Source organism: Dreissena polymorpha, chromosome 3, assembly GCF_020536995.1.
Source record: "Dreissena polymorpha isolate Duluth1 chromosome 3, UMN_Dpol_1.0, whole genome shotgun sequence".
Taxonomy (NCBI): Eukaryota; Metazoa; Mollusca; class Bivalvia; order Myida; family Dreissenidae; genus Dreissena; species Dreissena polymorpha.
In genome coordinates this window covers 129,982,588-130,004,824 of record NC_068357.1, presented here as the reverse complement: position 1 = coordinate 130,004,824, position 22,237 = coordinate 129,982,588, and the positions used below count along the sequence as shown (strand labels likewise).

Here is a 22,237-nt window from a genome sequence, read left to right as displayed (position 1 = left end):
GCCTAGGATCATGACACTTCATAGGTACATTGATCATTACTCGCAGATGACCCCTATTGATTTTCAGGTCACTAGGTCAAAGGTCAAGGTCACAGTGACACTATTCACACAATGGCTGCCACTACAACGGACAGCCCATATCGGGGGCATGCATGTTTTACAAACAGCCCTTGTTATTACCGACTTACAATTTCTGAAACACGATCGAAGCTTTCAACTTCGAAGTCTATGCACTTGTAGAATATCAACACCTTCATCTACTGACAACAGAAGACAACTATTCACCATTTTGTAAGAGTTATTCCCCTTTTCCGACTTCAATTTTTCAATCATTAAAAGCTTTCAACTTGAAATTCAACACTCTTGTAGAATGATTATGTGATGACCTTCTTCTATTGACATGAGGAAACTATTCCTCTTTTTGGATTTGAAACTTAGTCTGTGTCAAGCACTTGTATTCCAGCGTCCTGCACTCGTTGGCAGTGCTCTTGTGAACACTTGATACTGCTTGTCCAGAGTATAAATGAGAAGCTTGACATCCGATTAACACTTCAGTTAAAGAAACCTAGCCTTACTTATGAATCTTCCTCTTCATCTCTTGAAAATGTTTGTCTGTTAAATACAACCATAAATCTAATATTTAATTCAAACTTGTTCATACATACATTGTTTTTATGCCCCAAAGGCAGGCATATGGTTTCTGAACTGTCTGTCCGAAAAATTATACTTTTGCCATAACTTTCATACTACAGAATATTTTTTTCACTTGATATTTGTACACAACTCTTCTTTGATCAACACCTTCCCACGGACATATTTCTTGATAACCTTGGCCCTTTGAACTCAAAAGTCAAAGCACCCAATAAATTAACATTCACCATAACTTTGTGGTTAATGATTGGATTAACTTTATTTTTGTCCATAACTCCCCTTTGAACAAGACCTTCCCACTGACCTATTTTATGATGACCTTGACCATTGAATGACCTTAGCTTAAAGGTCGAAGTGTTTAAAACTATATAGACATATTGAGCACGATTAACATATTAAACCTTCAACTTCATAACATCAGCATACATGTACACTGTATCTGGCAGCAAAATAGCGTGGATCCGTTTACATTTACTTCAGTTTAGTCACTACACTTCTTTCCAAGCACCCTAAATCTAGCCCCAGGCCTTCAGCGCCTACGGCGCTTTGATTTTATAATGGGTCTGATGTCTACAATCTGAACAAGCACTGTTCCGGAAACTAAACTCTTGTATATTGAGAGAAAAAATTCCAAAACTAAAAAAAAATGCCTCGCCTTCACTATTAACAAACATGTTCTAAAGTAAATGAACATGCAACAATGAAGTCTTTGGTCTCCGGACTTGTTGCATTGTTATAACCAAATGTTCATTAAAGAAATGTGTCACTTCTTGATTTACCATAGGGATGAGGCTAACAAAAATTCCTAGTAATTAATTAAATTAATTATTGATATCATCTCATTGGTTTCCATTTCAAATTCTGCCCAGGAATTAAACTTAAATCAAATTACGCATTTTCAAAACAGTGACAGTGCAGGCAGTGCTTACTTTTATCCACTCCCCTTATTTTTGCTTCCACAGGGCTTTTTTTGGGCTAAATTTATAGCTGGTATTGGGTCATTATTTGCATGGTGAGAGAAAATATTTGCTTTGCCTTATCCAGTAATAAAAAACAACAATCACAATTCATGGTTTAATTTTTTATTTCCAGATTTAGAGATAATAAGTCTAGAAAAACGTCTTAGTTATGAAGACACAGTAGTAAAGTTGATTTCCTCACTGAACACAAGTAAATAACATTTGTAGAACATGGGAAACACCTCCCGATGGAAATACCTGCACTGTTTGACAGACGCAAATCATATACCTGTTAACTTAAGAACAAAATAATTAGATTTATATTATTGACACCTAAAAACAATTATGAGCTGTGTTTTTCTAATCAAGTTAGAGCCAAGGATTTTGTGCTAATATCAATTTCAGCATGATTATTCTGTCTGTCAGTTGATTGCATTTAATGGCCCAGTAAACTGGTTTCTCTTTGAAAATGAACATCCATCATTCACTACAGACACAAATTGTCTTACTTCGATAGTGGGAAAAATATTGTCGCAAAATTTAGAACTTCGATGGTTGTAACTCGAAGTCTAGTCTTGCACAAATATCCTGACTAGAATTTTATAATTCAGTCAAGTTAATACGCTGCCACCAGTCCATAAAGTGGACGAACTCTCTTTTAACTCATTTAACTAGCAGAGCTAGTAGAAATTAAGTAAAGTCATTCGTTTCTACTACTACATTTTATTTACATTATATACACAATTTATTTTCACATTTCCAACTAAAGTCAAGCATTTGATATTTATGATATATACATCTCTCCTAGCAATTAATTCCAAGCCCCCTCTTTGAATATAACATCAGGTTTATATAGTAAACCCCCTACCTGAAATCTTAGGTTAACCTAATAAACAGTTTAGGTCATGTACCTTAAATTTAAGGTGTACCTGAAATTCAGTTATGTAGGTCATGTACCTTAAATTTAAGGTGTACCTGAAATTCAGTTATGTAGGTCATGTACCTTAAATTTAAGGTGTACCTGAAATTCAGTTATGTAGGTCATGTACCTTAAATTTAAGGTTAACCTAAAAATCCACTAAATCATGAACCTGACCATTCAATACACACTAGTGCCAGATTCCCATTGATAAGCAATTATCCCTTATTGATAAGCAATTATCCAGAACTGACCTGGTAATGCGAGTTGTAGGTGTACCTGAGTTTACATAATATATTGTAATCTACCTGAAGAACTATCACTTTAGATACATGCACATCTTTTATGTAGTAAATATTGATACCAGTATTAATGAATAATACCTCAAAAAGTGAAAGTAATCATTATTGCTATAAAAACAATTTAGATGCAAAAAGTAAAAGAATCACTAATAAAGTAGCCAATGTATGATATTTTAAAAACTGCAACACTACTCCCCCCTCAGCTTGACAACCCCTGGTGTCAAATAAGCGAAAAACAATATAACAAATCCAAATAAATCAATCACATTATATATATATGTTCGAACATTGAAAAATGAATATATGAAGTTATATGCCAAATACATAATCATGCAATCATCATTTTTGAAAATGGTCCTAAAACATAAGAATTCATTCATTATACAAATGAATGCAAATATAAAATAATAGTAGTGAATGTCTCGTTTCACATACAACATATTAAAAGTTCAATAACACTTAAAAAGATTATTCTAGTTAGAATCACAATATTATCTCATTTGGTGAATGAATCAGAAAAGCATTTATTTTTTTATTTAAATGAAATTAAATCCAGTCACAAAAGTAAATCCAATTCGCAGTGAATATTAAGTCCAGTCACACATTGAAAAAAAATGATGTACATTATTTACAAATAAAACACACACACACACACAAATGAATCCATATTAAACAAATTAAATTGTTTATCATTGGCACGTCGCGTCGCGTCGCTCTACCCGGACATCACGGTGGGAATTCATCCGTCATGCCTACCCACTCATGGTCAACAATGTGGCCTGACCATGATGGACCCTCCAGGGGCGACTTACCCGCGACTGCCTCGTCTGGGGCGGCAGAGGCGGGCCTGATACACAGGCGAAATTGCTTCATTTTTTTTAAGTTTTCAGGGTGGTTTCTGCGATATTTATCAGAAAGTTTTTTTAAGGTTCGTCTTCTTTCTTTACGTTTAGATATGTGTTAAAAAGTTCTTGTTGATATTGTAGTGTTTTTTTCATGGCATCCAGAATTTCATCATTTTTCTCCGTAATCATTGCTTCTAATTTATTGGTAGTTTCCGTAATTGTCTTTTCTAATTTCTGGATTTTTGCACATTTGACTTGATCTCGAATAATAAGTCCTCAACTTTTCTAGTAATCACTAAAGGTCCTTTCATATTATTGGCTCGAATTTTCTTCAAAGTTTTATCAAAATAGTGTTCCAGAGCTTCCACGTTATAAGAAATTAGTATTTTATCTTAATCACAATCTCAATGCCGTCTTTTTATTGATCGTAAATTGTCGTGTTAAATAATAGCTTCTTTAAAGGTTAGATGTTTAATTTCCACTGTCATTCTTTTACTCTCATGTCCTTACATGGGAGTTTACGGAACATAAATTAATACACCATTCCTTAAGTATATGTAATATGTCCCATTTTAGCCACAATACGAATTGCTGGTGATTTACCAGCAATCACATTTCTAGTTGGTTTATAAGGACTTTTCCCCAACCAGGTGATATGACCCATGTACGGCTGAGTCATTCTTTTGCAACTTTGCCCATGATCCATGTACATCTGGATCATTCTATTGCAGTTGTTGTAATACTTCCTGTAGAACAGTAAAACACAGAGCGAGGGCTTGAACTGTACGTGGACAATGAGGGTAGTGTCAAAGTCGCTAGATTCAATCCAAGTATTCCCTCTCCCACACCTTTTGGAGATACTCCATGTTCACTTTCAAAAGACTTGTCTCGGATCCTGAGACTCGATACGCTACCAGTGATTTTGTGAAATCCATTCTTCACAACACTTGTTATAGTGGCTAAATACACAACGAAAACGTTCCAACGGTATTAAAAAGATTGTACAGCATGTAAACGTGTACATCCATAATTTATCCTGGAAGCGGAAACGTTCCTGGTAAATACGAATTTTAATCTTTCAAACGGAAAATTACCAGTTATGATACTGATAATTGCAGCTAACAACACGACTAAAATAATCCACCAGTAGAGAAATGATCGTACAGCATGAAAACTTGTACATCCTGTATTTATCCCGGAAGAGGAAGTATTCCTGGTAAATAAAGGTACCACATCACCTACTTTCACAAATTCTAACGATTTGTGACGCCGAAGTTTAAAACTACTCTTGCAGCCCTCACATCGAAAATTATATTCCTTCATATCCCATGAAATCTGGAATAAACTATCCCCGTTCAATTGCTTGGTGCCTATTTGATGTTCAAATTTAAAATTGAATTGTACCATCATCACAGAATTAATCCACTTTTGACAACTACATGTAAGTGTGTACAACACTACACACTCCAATTCACATATTTGATGCAACACCACCAAAATTGCACATATAAATTTCATCATCTTTCAGAATATACCACAACTTTTTGACACAATGAACACATTTTAACACACATATTAATTTTGTGTGTTCATCCAACACACGTACATCATAATCACTTTTTTTCTATCACATTTGTTTTAATGACAAAAACGTAAATTAAACATTTCAATCACATTAATTCCATTCTCAATATCTTCAGCATTCCTTACTCTGCTCCGCGGTTTGTACTGGACACTCGCTCTTATAATGCCCAAGATTGTGACAATTAAAACACTCAACGTTGGATATATTATTCCGTTTGTATTTCCTATGGTCATTTCTATTGTGGTGACCACCACTGTTGTAATGTTCTCTAAGACCAGCAGCTGCACTCCACAATCCGATCTGTCCAGCAATGATTGCTAAACCAAAACTGGAAACAATCACAATCATGAAAATTAAGCTTTCTAAATTTTCCATCATCGTAGATTCTCAGAATTCTAGCATCGTTCAGAATAACTGCTCGCACATGTTAAAGTCCCTAATCCAGCTGTCTGCACGAGTGTTGCACAATCGCACGTGTTAAAGTCTCTAATCCCACCGCTTGGCACCAGTGTCGCAAAATTTAGAACTTCGATGGTAGTAACTCGAAGTCTAGTCTTGCACAAATATCCTGACTAGAATTTTATAATTCAGTCAAGTTAATACGCTGCCACCAGTCCATAAAGTGGACGAACTCTCTTTTAACTCATTTAACTAGCAGAGCTAGTAGAAATTAAGTAAAGTCATTCGTTTCTACTACTACATTTTATTTACATTATATACACAATTTATTTTCACATTTCCAACTAAAGTCAAGCATTTGATATTTATGATATATACATCTCTCCTAGCAATTAATTCCAAGCCCCCTCTTTGAATATAACATCAGGTTTATATAGTAAACCCCCTACCTGAAATCTTAGGTTAACCTAATAAACAGTTTAGGTCATGTACCTTAAATTTAAGGTGTACCTGAAATTCAGTTATGTAGGTCATGTACCTTAAATTTAAGGTGTACCTGAAATTCAGTTATGTAGGTCATGTACCTTAAATTTAAGGTGTACCTGAAATTCAGTTATGTAGGTCATGTACCTTAAATTTAAGGTTAACCTAAAAATCCACTAAATCATGAACCTGACCATTCAATACACACTAGTGCCAGATTCCCATTGATAAGCAATTATCCCTTATTGATAAGCAATTATCCAGAACTGACCTGGTAATGCGAGTTGTAGGTGTACCTGAGTTTACATAATATATTGTAATCTACCTGAAGAACTATCACTTTAGATACATGCACATCTTTTATGTAGTAAATATTGATACCAGTATTAATGAATAATACCTCAAAAAGTGAAAGTAATCATTATTGCTATAAAAACAATTTAGATGCAAAAAGTAAAAGAATCACTAATAAAGTAGCCAATGTATGATATTTTAAAAACTGCAACAATATGCACAAAGCAGCTTTTATTTGTGTTAGAATTTTCATATTTTTCCACAGTTTAGTCATATAAAAAATTGGACATTGACCGTGCAAATGCTGTCATGACCATGGATCATATTTTCCAGCAACATCAATCGGTCTGGATATACATGTGAATGGGGAAAAAGTATCCGAAAATTGATATCCGAAATCATGACAAATTACCTTAAAATATATACCATTGATTTTGCCATTCATTAAGGTGGTACAATAAATTTACAAGTAAAATTCCCTTAGGCATTTTTTTTTAAACGGAACATACGAGTTTTCTCGGCTGGTTTTATCATTTGCTATTTCATAGTTGTTACATGCGCTGTTTTATCAGACTTTTTTTATCGTTGTAAATATTATTAATCTGTGTTAGTCTATGCCGATGTTTTAAATCGTAGTCGACTCGCTAATAGCTTACAAACATGCCTTGAACCAAACAAATGTCTGTGCGCAGGTTGGCTACTGACAATAACAAAACCAAATAATTAAGAAATAATTGGTGTACGTTATAGTTTGTTGTCAAATAAACCACGGCCGATAGTTCAGATGCGTAGGGATTAAATCATGAGTGCAAAGCATGAGTGATTTGAAACCTGAACCAACTAATTTTCTGGTCGTGGGTTATTCAACAACATACTATAAAGTACACGAATTATTTCGATTCTAACACGGTTTTTACTAAAGATTTATACAGTGTATATTATTTTTCTTGTGTACTATTTTATGTGAAGTTCCGCCCATAAAAATAACTTTCGGCTGTTCTGTCGATCAGATCCGCGACTTTCATTCATAATTATATTACTGGATTATTACGCTGGTGGAAAATGTATCGGCATGTTTTGTTTAGTTTCAGCACGTGCTTTCAGTGTATAAGATCCGCCAATAATTATTGCAGAATAACCCATAGACGATTTTCTTCTTTGTTTAAATGAAAGTTTTCACGTGCCGTGTTAGAATCGCAACATATTGTTTTGTTTCACATGCATGTCAATTAACATCGAAGACTGATTATAATTAAACCAGTGCGCGCTGTCACCTTAGCAGACAAAACAGAGAAACCGCTATAACAATGATAACTATCAATAGACACACAATGACACCGATAATCGATCGATATGTACATCACAGGCCTTAAGTCTCTTAAATTGTTTTGCGATTTTTTCAGTTTGCAAAATTTTTGACCACCCTCAAAAATTTCGGACGCATCTTTAATCTGCTTTTCACAAGTTTTTCATTCTTTGTCTGACGTGCAATAAACCGGTCCTGACTGGTTTAGAGACAAGACTGCAGCGAATGGTTTATCACACCTAATCGAGATAAGAATGTCTTTAGGGTGTCTGAGCATGTGCACTGTGTAATCGATTTCATGACATGTGAATTTTAGTAAACTGATTCGGACCGACTGTTTGGGATTTTCAATTGGTCTTTCATGACCCCAATCGGTCTAGGACCGATAAAACCGAAAAAATATGATCCCATGCAAACACGTTATGTGGCCATGATAGGACTCAAACTTGTGATCCAAGGACCGTGAGCCAGCACTCTACCTCAATAAACTGTGCTAGCCAATGTAAGGCAAGCAGCTCTGGTTGAAAAGGCTCATGATCGAGAGGCATTTATGTGCTTGTATTATTTACCTTAACAATAAATTCAAAAGAACCTTTAGTACTACCACTTAATGTAAAGTCGAGCTAAAAATGTATCATCTGTGTCTTGTGCAGATTTATAATTCATTAAAAAAGAATACTGAGAATATAACAAAATTTTATGACAATCAACATTAATGTTTTGTGAGTAGAGTAACAGCAAGTAGAATTGAGTGTTTTATTTATGCCATTTTGCAACGGTGTCAAGAACTTTCTATTATGTTTAAGAAGAATGTTTTATAGACGAAATAAAAACAATACCCTAAGCGCTCAATGACAAATGTACGCTTTTTGAAAGTTAAATAAACATGGCCATTTATGTTGTTGATCTGTGTTGGTGAAGATATAATTTATCATTGGATAGAAACTTTTTTGATGGGATAAATAGTATATAAGGCTAAGTGTTTCTGTAAACTTGAATTAATTCAACTTGCCTGTGAACAGCTTACATGGCTTGGCCAGCAAAGCAGAGAAAACCTTTCTTTCTTCAATTGGTCAGATAAATTAAATTACACGAAGTATCTTATCTAATATTCTATTTCTCTCTTATTTAAGAACCAACAAAAAAGATGGGTAGAAATCAAAAGGATTTTGTGTGTAAAAGTATGAGAATAAAGTGAATGGCTTTGAGTCAATCTCATTCTTTATTGTTTGGTCCAAATATAGCTCATTAGCTGTTACTAGGCTTTCAAATATCTTCCATAAATATTGTAAAAGAAGTTTGACTGGAATAAATGTGGACAGCACATATGGTTGCAATCAGTGCATTGATTTACACCACTTCTTGGTTCTTCATATTTCAGCTGCTGAATCTGGGAAAACCAGGTTTTATGCTTATGTCTAATTAAGTGTGGTCGCAGATAAGCTTGTGCTGTCAGGTCAGGGCCCGTATTCACCAAACAATGCTTAGACTAAAGTCTAAGAATAAAGAAAATTCTTTTTATTAGAATATTCAATAATTTCTTTAATTTTGAATCAAACTCTGCAGTAAACACCTCTTTCTATATTATTCTTCATATAGAACATTTTGTTAATGACATAATCACCAGTGGAGGCATGTATATATTCAAACACTGAACACATTTTTCTTGGTTCTAAGTCTATTCTTTATTCTTAAGTCTTAGAATTGGTTGGTGAATACGGGCCCTGGATAGTAAGAGAAAACGCTTTCTGCTTTTATGGATTTTATAGCGCAGGCTAATCTAGGACGACCCTTAAATCACATAAAATCAAGACTAGTTCTACAAGAGCTTGGCTCAAATACAAAGACTCAAGAAGTTGTATCAATCAACTCACTGACTAAAAACTACTTTTTAAGAACATGTACAATATTACAAACACACAGTAAAATTTTCAAACAAAATGAAAATCTCAGTGCTCACAAATTTAAACAAGACTAAATGTGATTAAAATGTTCTTAAAGTAAAATGGTCAATTGCCCTTGCAATACATTCCAGACATAAATGTAACAGGCTCTGCTAGATTCTCTTATGTCAATGTTTATCTGTACCCCACAAGTCTCACATGAAAGTGATGAACACAGTTGCTACCTCTCTTTGATATTTGCTGATAAGCAGTTGGCTTCTGGGTTTCACACGAATATTAACATGTTTTGTTAGCCCTGCAGACAGCAGTTGCACAATGTTCATTTGGAGGTTAGGCAACCCTCTGTATGATATATTTCTCTCAAGAAGAAAGATTCATGATAAACACCTACAGGTATTACAATGGAGATTCAATGTTGGATTTTTAGTCTATTTGCAACGCAAACAGGCTTTTATAATACCGCATTTCAAAATCACACTGGAAACGGTTGACCTTTTCAGGGTTTTTTTCAGCTTTTTGGGAAGATGGCCCATGGCTTTGAAATTGGGAATTTTATTGGCATTTTCTAGAAATTGGGAAAATAAATAGGGATTTAAAACTACGTGAATGAGTTCAGCATCTTATCACAAACACCACCATGATCAACAGTTTTCCACATAATACATTGTAAACTCACACAAAGTCTTCAGTCACATCAGGCACCATTTTATTAGGAGGCACTTCATCTTCTTCTAAAGAACTACTACTTTCAACATGTTGAATATCAGTCAGCACTTTGCTTTCGGAAATCAACATGACCATGCTAAAGAGTCACTTGTTATTAAATCACTATTATTAACAATGGAAGGAGTTTCAATGGGAAGACTTGTACTTCTTGACGATGTTTGTTTATTTAATGACGCTTGCTTAACAAAATCAACAGTTGTCATTTTACTGCCAGGGTTTTGCTTAGGAATCTTTTTCATGTAATATTTTGAATTGCCCGACATATTTGTTTTCCATGCAGCCGAATCACAAAACGCTGAATTTCATCACAAATCTAATAAGTGCCCATACAACACGGAGAATGTTATAATTATTTTATGACGAATTATGTGCACCTATATACTTTATATGCCCCGTTGGTGCAAAAAGTTACCATGTGACAATGAAATTCAATGTCACATGGTACCTCTTTGCACCGACGGGGCGATTAATTATTGTTATAATGTAATAATTATGTTCCCTTTTGTTTTCTGTTCTGATATACAAACAAAATTCATATAATGTAGTTTCATAATGACATAATTATGAACATGTTTTATTATTAGGTTTTGCATAAGTGTGCTTTCCAGCACACAGATCAAGCACTTTCTTCACAAGAAATACATTCCATTTTCCCTGAAAGCCACTATAGGCTACTGACATTTCACTATTTGCTATTAAAGCAACTAGTTCCAAGATTGAGGTATTTAATTAAAAAAGGTCTGGAAATGCCTTAAATTGCAGATTTAATCACAGGACTGTTGAGCTCTACATAATACTAGGCCTAAGCATTCTTGATATATCATCCGGAAACCATTTTACTATTTCGAGTCACTGTGACCTTGACCTTTGACCTAGTGACCTGAAAATCAATAGGGGTCATCTGCCAGTCATGATCAATGTACCTATGAAGTTTCATGATCCTAGGCCTAAGCGTTCTTGAGTTATCATCCGGAAACCATCTGGTGGACGGACCGACCGACCGACATGTGCAAAACAATATACCCCCTCTTCTTCGAAGGGGGGCATAAAAATACAATAATTTTAATAAGAAAAATGTTTGTCCCCAGCATGACAGGACTTGAACAAGAGTCCTTTGGATTAAAAGGATCCCACATTTCCCACTTGGCCATCCTAACTGTAAAAGTTCAGCATGCATTTTATACTTGATATAAGTGATCCACGTGTTGTAACATAATTTAAAGGAAACAAAAGAATCATTCCAAATTACTTCATTTTGCATTAACTTGTAAAGCTTTACAAATTTATCTGTTCCAAATGTTTAGGATTGGTAATCAAAGTGAAGTGAATGCCTTGACCACAGACATTTTTTTGACAATCAATTGGACCCCTATAAAGGACAGACACAGATTTTATATATTAAAGACAGACATAGGTTAAATGACAGTAAATTTGATGCCTTGACCACAGACATAGGTTAGTTGACAGTGGATAGAACGACTCCTTACCAGTGCGTCAACATCCTCCTGCACTGCTAATCTGCCATCAGGAGTTATCACTGTACCAGCCTCGTCCAACATTACCAGCATGGGTATCCCTACAATAGGACGAACACATAGACTTACATGGCAGGTATGGAGAAATTTTAACATATAATTATTGTTGTTAAGTAAGAACAAAGTATTTTTTTAACGTTGTTACCTATAGGTGAAGTACATGTACATGTACTTGTAAAACAGACTAGAACAATTTTGTATAACGGACTGCCAACGAAAAAATCCCTTTCAACTTTCATAACAATTCGAAAGGAGGTTAAGGAAGAATTAAGCAATTTTAAGAAATAAAGGAATAAAGACAACAAAGACTGATGATAAAATTAAAAACAAACACAATATAAAGGTCATGATAAGGCATGATATATTATATGGATAAGTCGCAGATTACAATATAACAGTGCTCCAGCTAGGCCTAAATTGAAGGGTGCTCCGCCCTGCCCTTCCTAGGGCCCCCCCCCCCTTGCCCTTAAAAAAAATTATTTTTTTTTGCATATGATAATTAATAAAGCTCTTATTACATTGTAATTAATTTATTCCTCATGATAGACATTTGTTTAATAGTAATGGGAATAATATATTCTAACAATTAATAATATTATATAAATTAACATGCAACAGGAAGCATTTCAGAAACGCCCGCATGCTTGAAGAGAATGCCTTCTTTGGAACACCACACGTACCTTCCACTTCATAGAGATTCTTTAACTTCTGTGACCGTGCATCTCCCATTGGGAGTGCCCCCCATGGCATTGTGTTTGCATAGCTTGTAAAGGAGTCTTCAGACCTGTCAGAGGATATGAACACTATCTCAAACTTCTTGCCTTCCGATTTCAGCTTTTCGTAGGTCCGAATGAGGGCCGGGGTGAAGCTGCGACAGGGTGGGCACTACAATGTAAAAAACAATTTGTCTATTTCATGACTTGATGCAAATCCATGAAAATTGCAAGGCAAAGAGCTCGAATGCTTACATTGGATGAAAGATGGAGAGAAAACCTTTGTATGCATATCCTTTACAAATTTGGGATAACCATATTTCCTTTACTGTGATTGAAAGTTTGGGGAAAAGGTCTTATGCTTAGGTGAATGCTCTGAGAGTTGTCTTAAACAATATATGATAAAATATTCAAACATTGCAGTGGGAACCATCAGCCAAGTTTTGTTAAAATGTGGTCTTTGAAAAAAATACCATTAACAAATCCCCAGATGACTGCAAGTCCGCCATCTTGAATTTATCATCCATTCAAAAATTATGCCACACACTCCTTAAGAATATGAAAGAAAGAATGTTTGTGTAAATTGAAGAAGTAGTTTAAAGGCTTATCATTGATCCCTGATGGCCATCAATCAGTCATTATAAATGTTATTTGGGAAACAAAAACTTTTGTTCAGGCTTTAATGCAAACTAAAGGTATTTACCAGAAATCACCTGCTTGATGTTGCAAACTGCCCCCAATGCCCAATCAATTAACTTTGATTAAAACCTGGTTAAAAAGGACTTAAAGCAGCTACCAAAGCCTGGTATAATAAGCTGTATATGCTGGTGCTATAAAATGCTAAGTTTGCCCATATTTGGGGTATCTCATCTTGCTATAGATTATCATCACTACTACAAATAAAGAAAATTCAATTATTTATTGGATCCAATAATTATTTGTTTATCTAGAAATTGCAATCAATCTAATTAGAAAAATTGAAAAAAGAAATGCAACCAGTAATTATTGATCATTGGATGTAAAAGATGAATGCACATGTTTTGATGCAGTCACAAAGGATCTCCAATACATGATTGTCGATGACAATATGGTATGGCTCCTACAATATGAATTTATGATTGAAACATATTAATATTTGTTTGAAAATTGACACTTGCTTTTGTAAAATATTGATTGCCTGGCCAAGAACCTCATCAGGAGATGGATATAAAGCTATGCCTTGATTTTTTTTTGCCCCTGAAGGAGGGCATATAGTGATCGCACTGTCCGTCTGTGTACATCTGTCTGTCCGTCACACTTTTGCGTTTTGGTTTCGAAAAATGCTCATAACTTCTATGTTGCTTCAGATGTAACCTTCATATTTGGTATGCATGTGTATATGGACAAGGCCTTTCCATACGCACACAAATTTTGACCCCTTTGACCTTGACCTTAGGGTCCGCATTTAGGTTTCAAAATCTGTGTTTAGGTTTCGAAAAAGTGTTTTTTCGGGAGCATTTGTCGTCCGATGGAGACAGCTCTTGTTAAACATTGAAAAACAAAATGTTTTAAAGATTAATAATTCTGAAAATTGGGGTTCCTGATAAACCTTTGGATCCATTTAAAAAAAAAAAAAAAAAAAACAAATAACAACAACAAAACAAATGAAGATATAGCTTGTGCTTTAGTGTCTGCACAGATTCTGATTCAATTATTATCAAACAAAGGTGCTGTTCAGAAATGTTAAGACAGAACAAAATTATCCTCTAAGAAATTCTTAACAGTCCAAAGACTGCTCAACCAATTAATGGTAATGTAAAATCAATAAGGGACCAATTTGGCCCCACTTGAATTTCCAATAAAAATAACTCCATATCAATACAGCTCATCAATTTATAATGGGGGAGGATCTGCTGCAGAAAATGCAATCATTAACATGAATTTGTGGAGTTAACAAGTGCATTCTGGCCATTGAAGTCTCCATAAAATAATAATCAATAAATCTGCTTGAAAATTAAACAATACATTTTGTTTAAAGCGGAGAAAATGTTACCAGCATACAGCTTACAGTTTGACAAAACTTAAAAACTTCATAAAACAAGGAAAATGGCATAACACAAGTTTTTCAACATTTCAAATATTGAATTATATAATTGTGCATTGCCAAGATACATGTAGATCTGATTGACTGATACCTATACATACAATTTATGTGCAATACTTCCATCGAAACTTAATTCATTGTGCACATAAAATATTGTCTATTTTAAGTTTCAATAACCTTGATTCAACTGGTCCCAAATGCAATCCCAAGCTTGGTCTACATGTAAGCTATCAACATACACACAATTGCAGAATAATATCTAGACAAGAGCACCGCATAACGGGTGCCACGCTCGGCTGCGATAGCTTGTCAGAATTTAAAACAAAATAATTGAGGTCACAGTGACCTTGACCTTTGACCTAATGACCCAAAATGGGTGTGGCATGTAGAACTCATCAAGGTGCCTCTACATATGAAGTTTAAAAGTTGTAGGTGGAAGCACTTTGATTTTAGAGGCAATGTTGAGGTTTTAGCACGACGCCGGCGGACGGCGAGCAGGCTATGACAATAGCTCGGGTTTTCTCAGAAAACAGCCTCGCTAATACAAACTAAAGCTATTGAGAGAAAACTGTTTTTCTTCTTATAGTGACCTTGATTGTGACAAATCGGTCCCTAATGGAAGTACCACCTTTCACGAGAGTGAGAACTGTTTATCTATTATTTAATTTCTTAACTTTGACCTGACACACACCAAATATTATCCCAAGCTAGTTTCATTACCATTGGTCAATTCAAACTTAAACCAAACCTTAGTACCCAATCAAATAACCAGTATTTTAAACTTTAAGCCCCAGTACCAGGTGTTGAAGAATTTTTCCAGAGCCGGTCGCCCTGCAGGGCGAGTAGGCCTGACAATCCACTCGCCCTTCACTTTAATCTACTCTCCCTGCATTAAAAAAATAGATATCTATATTTATAGTTATGATCAACCAGAAACTTAGTTCTGGCTACCATAACTTTAAATGTCGCTTTTTATTATTTTTGACTGGCGCGACTTTATATATGTACAGATATGTCAATACTATATAAACTGTACGCTGAAGTTTCTTTAGCTACCAGAACCTTTTAAACCTACTTTACATAGTGACACTAAACTGCAAACAAATTAACTACATTATCTGATGGATTATATTTGCTTTCCTTACGTTTTCTGCACCTCTTTCCTTTTCTCAATTCTTTCCGCTTCTCGTTTGACGACCTTTCTAATTCGTTGTGTTCCCTGTCACCACCACCTTGCAGATATTTTAAAATAGAACCCTTTTCCATTTTCATATTTCAGACGAACTTTTACCGAAAGACACGCTTGATTGACAAACGGTTACAATATGGAAAATTTTGCCTAAGGCTTCTGATCACGAAATTCAAAGTTATTCTGTTTATTAATAATAATTTTTTTCTGTTTATTTTTTTAATTAAATATTAAAAGTATTATAATTAACCAGTGATGTATTATTGTTTTATTGATATTTACATTAAAATTCACGGAATGACCAATGTATTTAACAGTTTTATTCACTTTTAATCGATTAGCTACATGTAAGAGCACTGACAACGACGAAAAAGAGCGCATCCGATTTCGAGAAGTGTTTTTACTGTGCCCGTGACGTCATTTTTCATTGTCAACACAAAAGTGCAGTTTCTTTGTGTACTTAACGTATTTTTTGTTCGTTCGAAAAATTGTTCGCAATTTGTATCGATGTGAAAGGAGTTCTGGAACTGAATTTATATTTCTCAACTTGAAAAACAGCACTCGCCTGGTCGGTCGAGTATTTGATAAATTTTACTCGTCCGACCGTCAACTTCACTCGTATATGCGGGCGGTCGACTGGATTCTTCAACCCCTGAGTACCATATAATCACGGATGGACTCAAGTGGTCCCGGATTGACCCGGTTCCCTTGATCAAGACCCGGGATGAACCAGGATGATCAGTGGCCTTTTGGGATTATTGAGCATCAATAGTCTTCCAAAGACCATCACCCCGATGACAACACGGCATCCACACGGACCAACCCGGCAGCAACACGCCATCAACAGGGCGCGCTCACGCAGACTGTCCTGGACAGTCCCGCAAGAGCTACTGACCTACACAGCAGAGACACTGATTAACACGGACCAACACGGCATCCACACAGAACATATCCAACCTACAGGACAACGACACGGACTAACACAGCATTCATACGGACCAAACATGATCTGCATGAGTTTCGATGATTCCATCATTCTACAATCAAATCTCGAAAGTGTAACCTCGTTTACATATCTAAACATCAAAATGCCACCTTAAATGAAGCGTATTGTAAAAGTGGATCTTCCAATTCCCAAAAGATTGTCAGGAGCAGCATCTGCTACCAATAATGAACAGCAGCAACAAGGAGAAACAAGATTGAGGCCCAGATCAAGATTGCCATTACATTTATAAGAAGATCAACAAACATCAGTACCACTAACAGAGACTGACGCCTAAAAAAAGAAGACGTCCCTTGTCCTTTCAGAGAAAAGGAGGTCATCATGGCCGATTGGTTGAATGATCACCCTATTTCTATTCTTGTTGAACACAAAAGCATTGCTGCTTAATTCAACCCAAATGAATTTGTAGTCGGCGTCAACCAAGGCCATGAAGATTATTGAATGGTAATAGTTGAAGTACAAGGAGCTAGCTAACCTAGGAACATGTACGGCGATAAATAAAACAACATGGTAATGCAACAGCTATAAGTTGCAAAACTGCTTGACGATGCTCTTCTGCTCATCTTGCATTCAAGGACAGGGCATTTGTTCCTCATTAAATTCTACAAGTACGCATCGCAGACCAGAAGGATGATCTTGGAGATGGTGCTGTGTGACCCGAAAGCCATACATCAGACAATGGTAACTGTCCCTGATAATAGGTACCGAATTGTTTTTGCAAACTTAATGCCAGCTGTCATATGCTTTCTGCAGTTTAACTTCTTTGGCTTGATTCTTTGCTCTATATGTGTCAGGATCTCTTGGTATACCATGTGCAAGATATTAAAGAAGCCTTTTCCATTTTTGTTCTTGAGTTTGCCTGAATCAGCCGTACATAATCAACTAGGTCTGGTCGTCTGTTTGACCCAGATGGTCCTTGATTTCTGTAACTGACTGCTACTGACCCTGCTATCTTGTGGGTTGGAATGCAATGGATTAAGGTGAGGTAACAATTCCACTGCTGGAACGACGGCTTGTTTAAAGCTTTATACATTTATATGTTTAACGGTCAATGTTGAAAACAATTTTTAATATTTTCGTCAAAGCCTATATCAGGTTATTGAACAACAATACTTATTTGATATAAAATTAATAAGTGCACAGAATGCAATAACATAGTAATTACCAAATATGAGAAAACAGCCTTTAAGTACAAACGCTCTGTCGCTGAAAATCTTCTAAATATAAAGGGGCATGCACAAACGGTATTGATGGAGAGAGTTGAGTGTGAAATTGTTTCATGCTGAATACGCAGTCAACATCGTTGCTAAACGAACTGTAGTATCCCTTTTCATACCATTTACTTCCTTCAAACAGAAAGTCGATTAAATAACATATTAATGTAAATGTGAAAACTGTTTGTAGATAGCACGTTTTCTTCTGTGAAAAGTTTCAGGCCTACCAGCGGGAAATTTCATATTCAAATTGATTGGACAATTAAAAAGGTCAGGTGCAGGAGAAAAGCTGGCGTATACAGCTACGCCGAAAAAACCCCAAGAACATGCTGATTTGGAAATATTAAATCATGAAACAGCCTACAACCCAATAAACTGGGAATAAGGACAGCCAAACCACAGTCTCCATGGCAACAGGGTCCCAGAAAACACAGCACCACAGACATGACATCTGCAAACAGATTTATGAGGCCTTGAATCAGCATGCATGATGTCCCATATGCCACAAGCTTTGATACAGAGAGAAATAGTTCAGTTGATAACCTATTTGCTTCTGTTATGTTTAAACTATTCACACAACTCAACTTGAAGAAAACAATGTCAGTCTCAGCTAAAAATGTATCTGTTACACTGGCCACATATGGCATAAGACCTATTTTTGTTTGACTACAGTTACATTTTCTTCACAATTTAACAACCAGCTAGATTTAGTTGTGATGCATACCTTGCAATATTTATTTTTGTAGCAGACAAAGTGCATAGTTATGATAAATATAGTGATGATTATGTTTACACTGATTATTATGAGCATGATGGTGTGCAATCAAATAACATTAATGGGTTAGATAACTGCATATTCAGAATTGATTACCTCAGCAGCTGCCTTATGCTGCGTTTACACCATGTTCCCGGCGACCACGGCAGTCCCGTTTGTCGGAAACGTATCGCGCCGTGTGGCTTTTGCAATTTTTGACCTTAAATCCAAAGTTTGGTAGGTTGTGCTAAGTTTCCTCACGGTTTATCAAGGTATCCGTGACGTGCCGTCGAAGCGAAAACGCGGCCCTTCGACGGTGGGCTAAGTTTTGTTCCACGGTCTGCCACGGATGTATAAATGTTGCTTCAAGGTACGATGCGTTCTGTTAAAATCCCGCACGTTGTTTGCGTTTGTCATGCAGGTCTGATACGTTGTACACGTTTGCCATTCATTTGTCACGTTCTGTCAAGGTACCTTGCGGATCAAAGGTGGACATCCGAGAGGTTTCGGCCACGATTGTGCTCCCGGTATAAAAGAAAACTCTCAAGCAACAGTATTTATTATAACAAAATAATTCCAGTGACATGGATGTGAACGACGAGGATGATTTTATGTTTGCCTGCTTATTTGCAGCATTAATAAAATCTTTGCGTTGTAAAGAGCTGAAAGAAGCAAAAAAGTCCGGGAAAAGACGAAAAAGGCGGCCAAGGTCCCTGTGGGTTTGTCCATGGCTATCTGAAGCTAGAAGGCAGCAGCAGGGGCACTTTGATGCATTTCTTACCAGGGAACTCCGCAACGAAGATATCAACACCTTTCAGAATTATCTGAGGATGCCCCCAGAACTATTCGACGAGATCTTTGAACGGATATCTCAAGTCATCTCAAGACAAGATTCAAAGTATCGCTCCTCCCTTACACCTGGATTGAAACTGGCACTGACTCTGAGGTATTTGGTGGAAGGCAAGTACTTTCAGGTTGTTCCTCCACTTGAACGTCCTTTGCAGCGCGGGGGGTAGCCTTTGTTCGGCGCTTTCTTGGTGGCATGTTTGCTCATCAAGTGTTCAGACTGAAATGAAAGTTTCCTGAGAGGCACGGCTTTTATATACTCAGCTTCAGACCGCGCGAATCGTGTCAGACCGTACAACAACTCAACTGGCCGTAACACATCTGCCTGCAAAACGCAACACACCGTAACGGGTCGGATGAAACACGTAGCAAAACGGCTATCAAATATCCTAGCTTGCCGTAGTTATCTTGACAAAGCGTAACAAAACGTAACACAACGTGATAGAAACTTAACATGTCGGGGAATGAAAAGGATTCCCGTCAGAGTACAGACACTTTTCGGGTTCTGTTACGGCCTGCTACGTACTGTCAAGTTGTGTTGCGTTTATTAAGTTTTATCACGTTTCTCATTTCCGCCGTGACTGCCGTGGCAAAAACTTTGGCACGGCAACCACGGCAACCCCGTTGTGTCACGTTTGGCTATTCCGTTCCCCTACGTTGCCTCACGTTCATACCGTTTCCTCCATGGTGGCCCGAAACGTGATTGCCGTGGTCGCAGGGAACATGGTGTAAACGCAGCATTATTAAACAAGGGCTGTTTGTAAAACATGAATGCCCCCCATATGGGCTGTCAGTTGTAGTGGCAGCCATTGTGTGAATACGTTTTTTGTCACTGTGACCTTGACCTTTGACCTAGTGACCTGAAAATCAATAGGGGTCATCAGCCAGTCATGATCAATGTACCTATGAAGTTTCATGATCCTAGGCCTAATTATCCTTGAGTTATCATCAGTAAACCATTTTACTGTTTCGAGTCACTGTGACCTTGACCTTTGACCTAGTGACCTGAAAATTAATGGGGGTCATCAGCCGGTCATGATCAATGTACCTATGAAGTTTCAGGATCCTAGGCGTAAGAATTCTTGAGTTATCATCCGGAAACCATTTTACTATTTAGAGTCACTGTGACCTTGACCTTTGACCTAGTGACCTGAAAATCAATAGGGGTCATCTGCAAGTCATTATCAATGTACCTTTAAAGTTTCATGATCCTAGGCCTAAGCATTTTTTAGTTATCATCCGGAAACCATTTTACTGTTTTGAGTCACCGTGACCTTTACCTTTGACCTAGTGACCTGAAAATCAATAGGGGTAATCTGCAAGTCATAATCAATGTACCTATGAAGTTTCATAATCCTAGGCGTAAGCATTCCCGAAACTATTTTACTATTTCGAGTCACTGCGACCTTGACCTTTGACCTAGTGACCTGAAAATCAATAAGGGTCATCTGCCAGTCACAATCAATCTACCTCCATGTATGAAGTTTAATGATCCTAGGCCTAAGCATTCTTGAGTTATCATCCGGAAACCATTTCACTATTTCGAGTCAGTCACCTTGACCTTTGACCTAGTGACCTGAAAATCAATAGGGGTCATCTGCCAGTCATGATCAATGTACCTATGAAGTTTCATGATCCTAGGCCTAAGCGTTCTTGAGTTATCATCCGGAAACCATCTGGTGGACGGACCGACCGATGGACCGACCAACCGACATGTGCAAAACAATATACCCCCTCTTCTTCGAATAGGGGCATAAAAATCCTGGATTTGCACCAAGTCTGGGTCAAAATATTGATAAACTGAAGGTATTAAACCACCTGTGGGAAAACTTGTGCTAAAACTTCAATTTACATCAAAATTAAACCAGGCTGAGACATTGATTTGCCTAGAGACATGATTAAAGTGACACTCAGCCCTGGTGCCTGGAGATTTATGGCAGCTACCAATGTGGATAATCAGCCTGGTCTGGACTGTACATCTATCTGAATGCAATAGCAGGCTGTCCACCCAGCATCTGAATGCAATAGCAGGCTGCCAACCCAGCATCTGAATGCAATAGCAGGCTGCCAACACAGCATCTGAATGCAATAGCAGGCTGTCAACCCAGCATCTGAATGCAATAGCAGGCTGCCAATACAGCATCTGAATGCAATACATGTAGCAGGCTGTCAACCCAGCATCTGAATGCAATAGCAGGCTGTCAACACAGCATCTGAATGCAATAGCAGGCTGTCAACACAGCATCTGAATGCAATAGCAGGCTGTCAACCCAGCATGGCCAGTGGAAAGTGTTTTATATCACCAACCTGCTCAGTGATGCAATAAGGAAGGCTGACTGACATAGTGTTTATGGAACATCAGATTCACTTTGTTTTAAAATTTAAATACAATGAAACGACTTTCAGCAACTACAACCTTGGTTAAAAGTCAAAGGTGGATTAAAAAATTCTTATGTCTGAATAAATTAAATTACTTTTACAAAAGCATTAGAACCAATTGATAATAATTTGCTTTGCTTAAAATGTG

The 22,237-nt window shown here is 36.7% G+C and overlaps 2 protein-coding genes and 1 long non-coding RNA gene across 5 annotated transcripts in view; 2 read left to right on the top strand and 1 right to left on the bottom strand.

The window, feature by feature from the left end:
• The window catches only part of LOC127871447 (uncharacterized), a 190,324-nt gene that overhangs the window by 11,618 nt on the left and 156,469 nt on the right, over positions 1-22,237 (top strand). The gene's annotated exons all lie outside the window — the stretch shown is intronic.
• Positions 1-22,237, top strand: part of LOC127871441 (coiled-coil domain-containing protein 74B-like) — a 187,249-nt gene that overhangs the window by 127,139 nt on the left and 37,873 nt on the right. The window lies entirely within an intron of this gene.
• LOC127871440 (nucleoredoxin-like) overlaps positions 1-22,237 on the bottom strand; it is a 205,077-nt gene that overhangs the window by 174,588 nt on the left and 8,252 nt on the right. The window contains exons 3-4 of one of the 2 annotated variants that reach the window (XM_052414379.1): positions 12,589-12,793; positions 11,861-11,949 (exon numbers count right to left, since the gene is read on the bottom strand). The exons of the other annotated variant lie outside the window; for it this stretch is intronic. Of the exons in view, the coding sequence (XP_052270339.1) occupies positions 11,861-11,949; positions 12,589-12,793 (294 nt within the window). The remainder of the gene's footprint in view (positions 1-11,860; positions 11,950-12,588; positions 12,794-22,237) is intronic. 2 annotated transcript variants of the gene reach the window in all.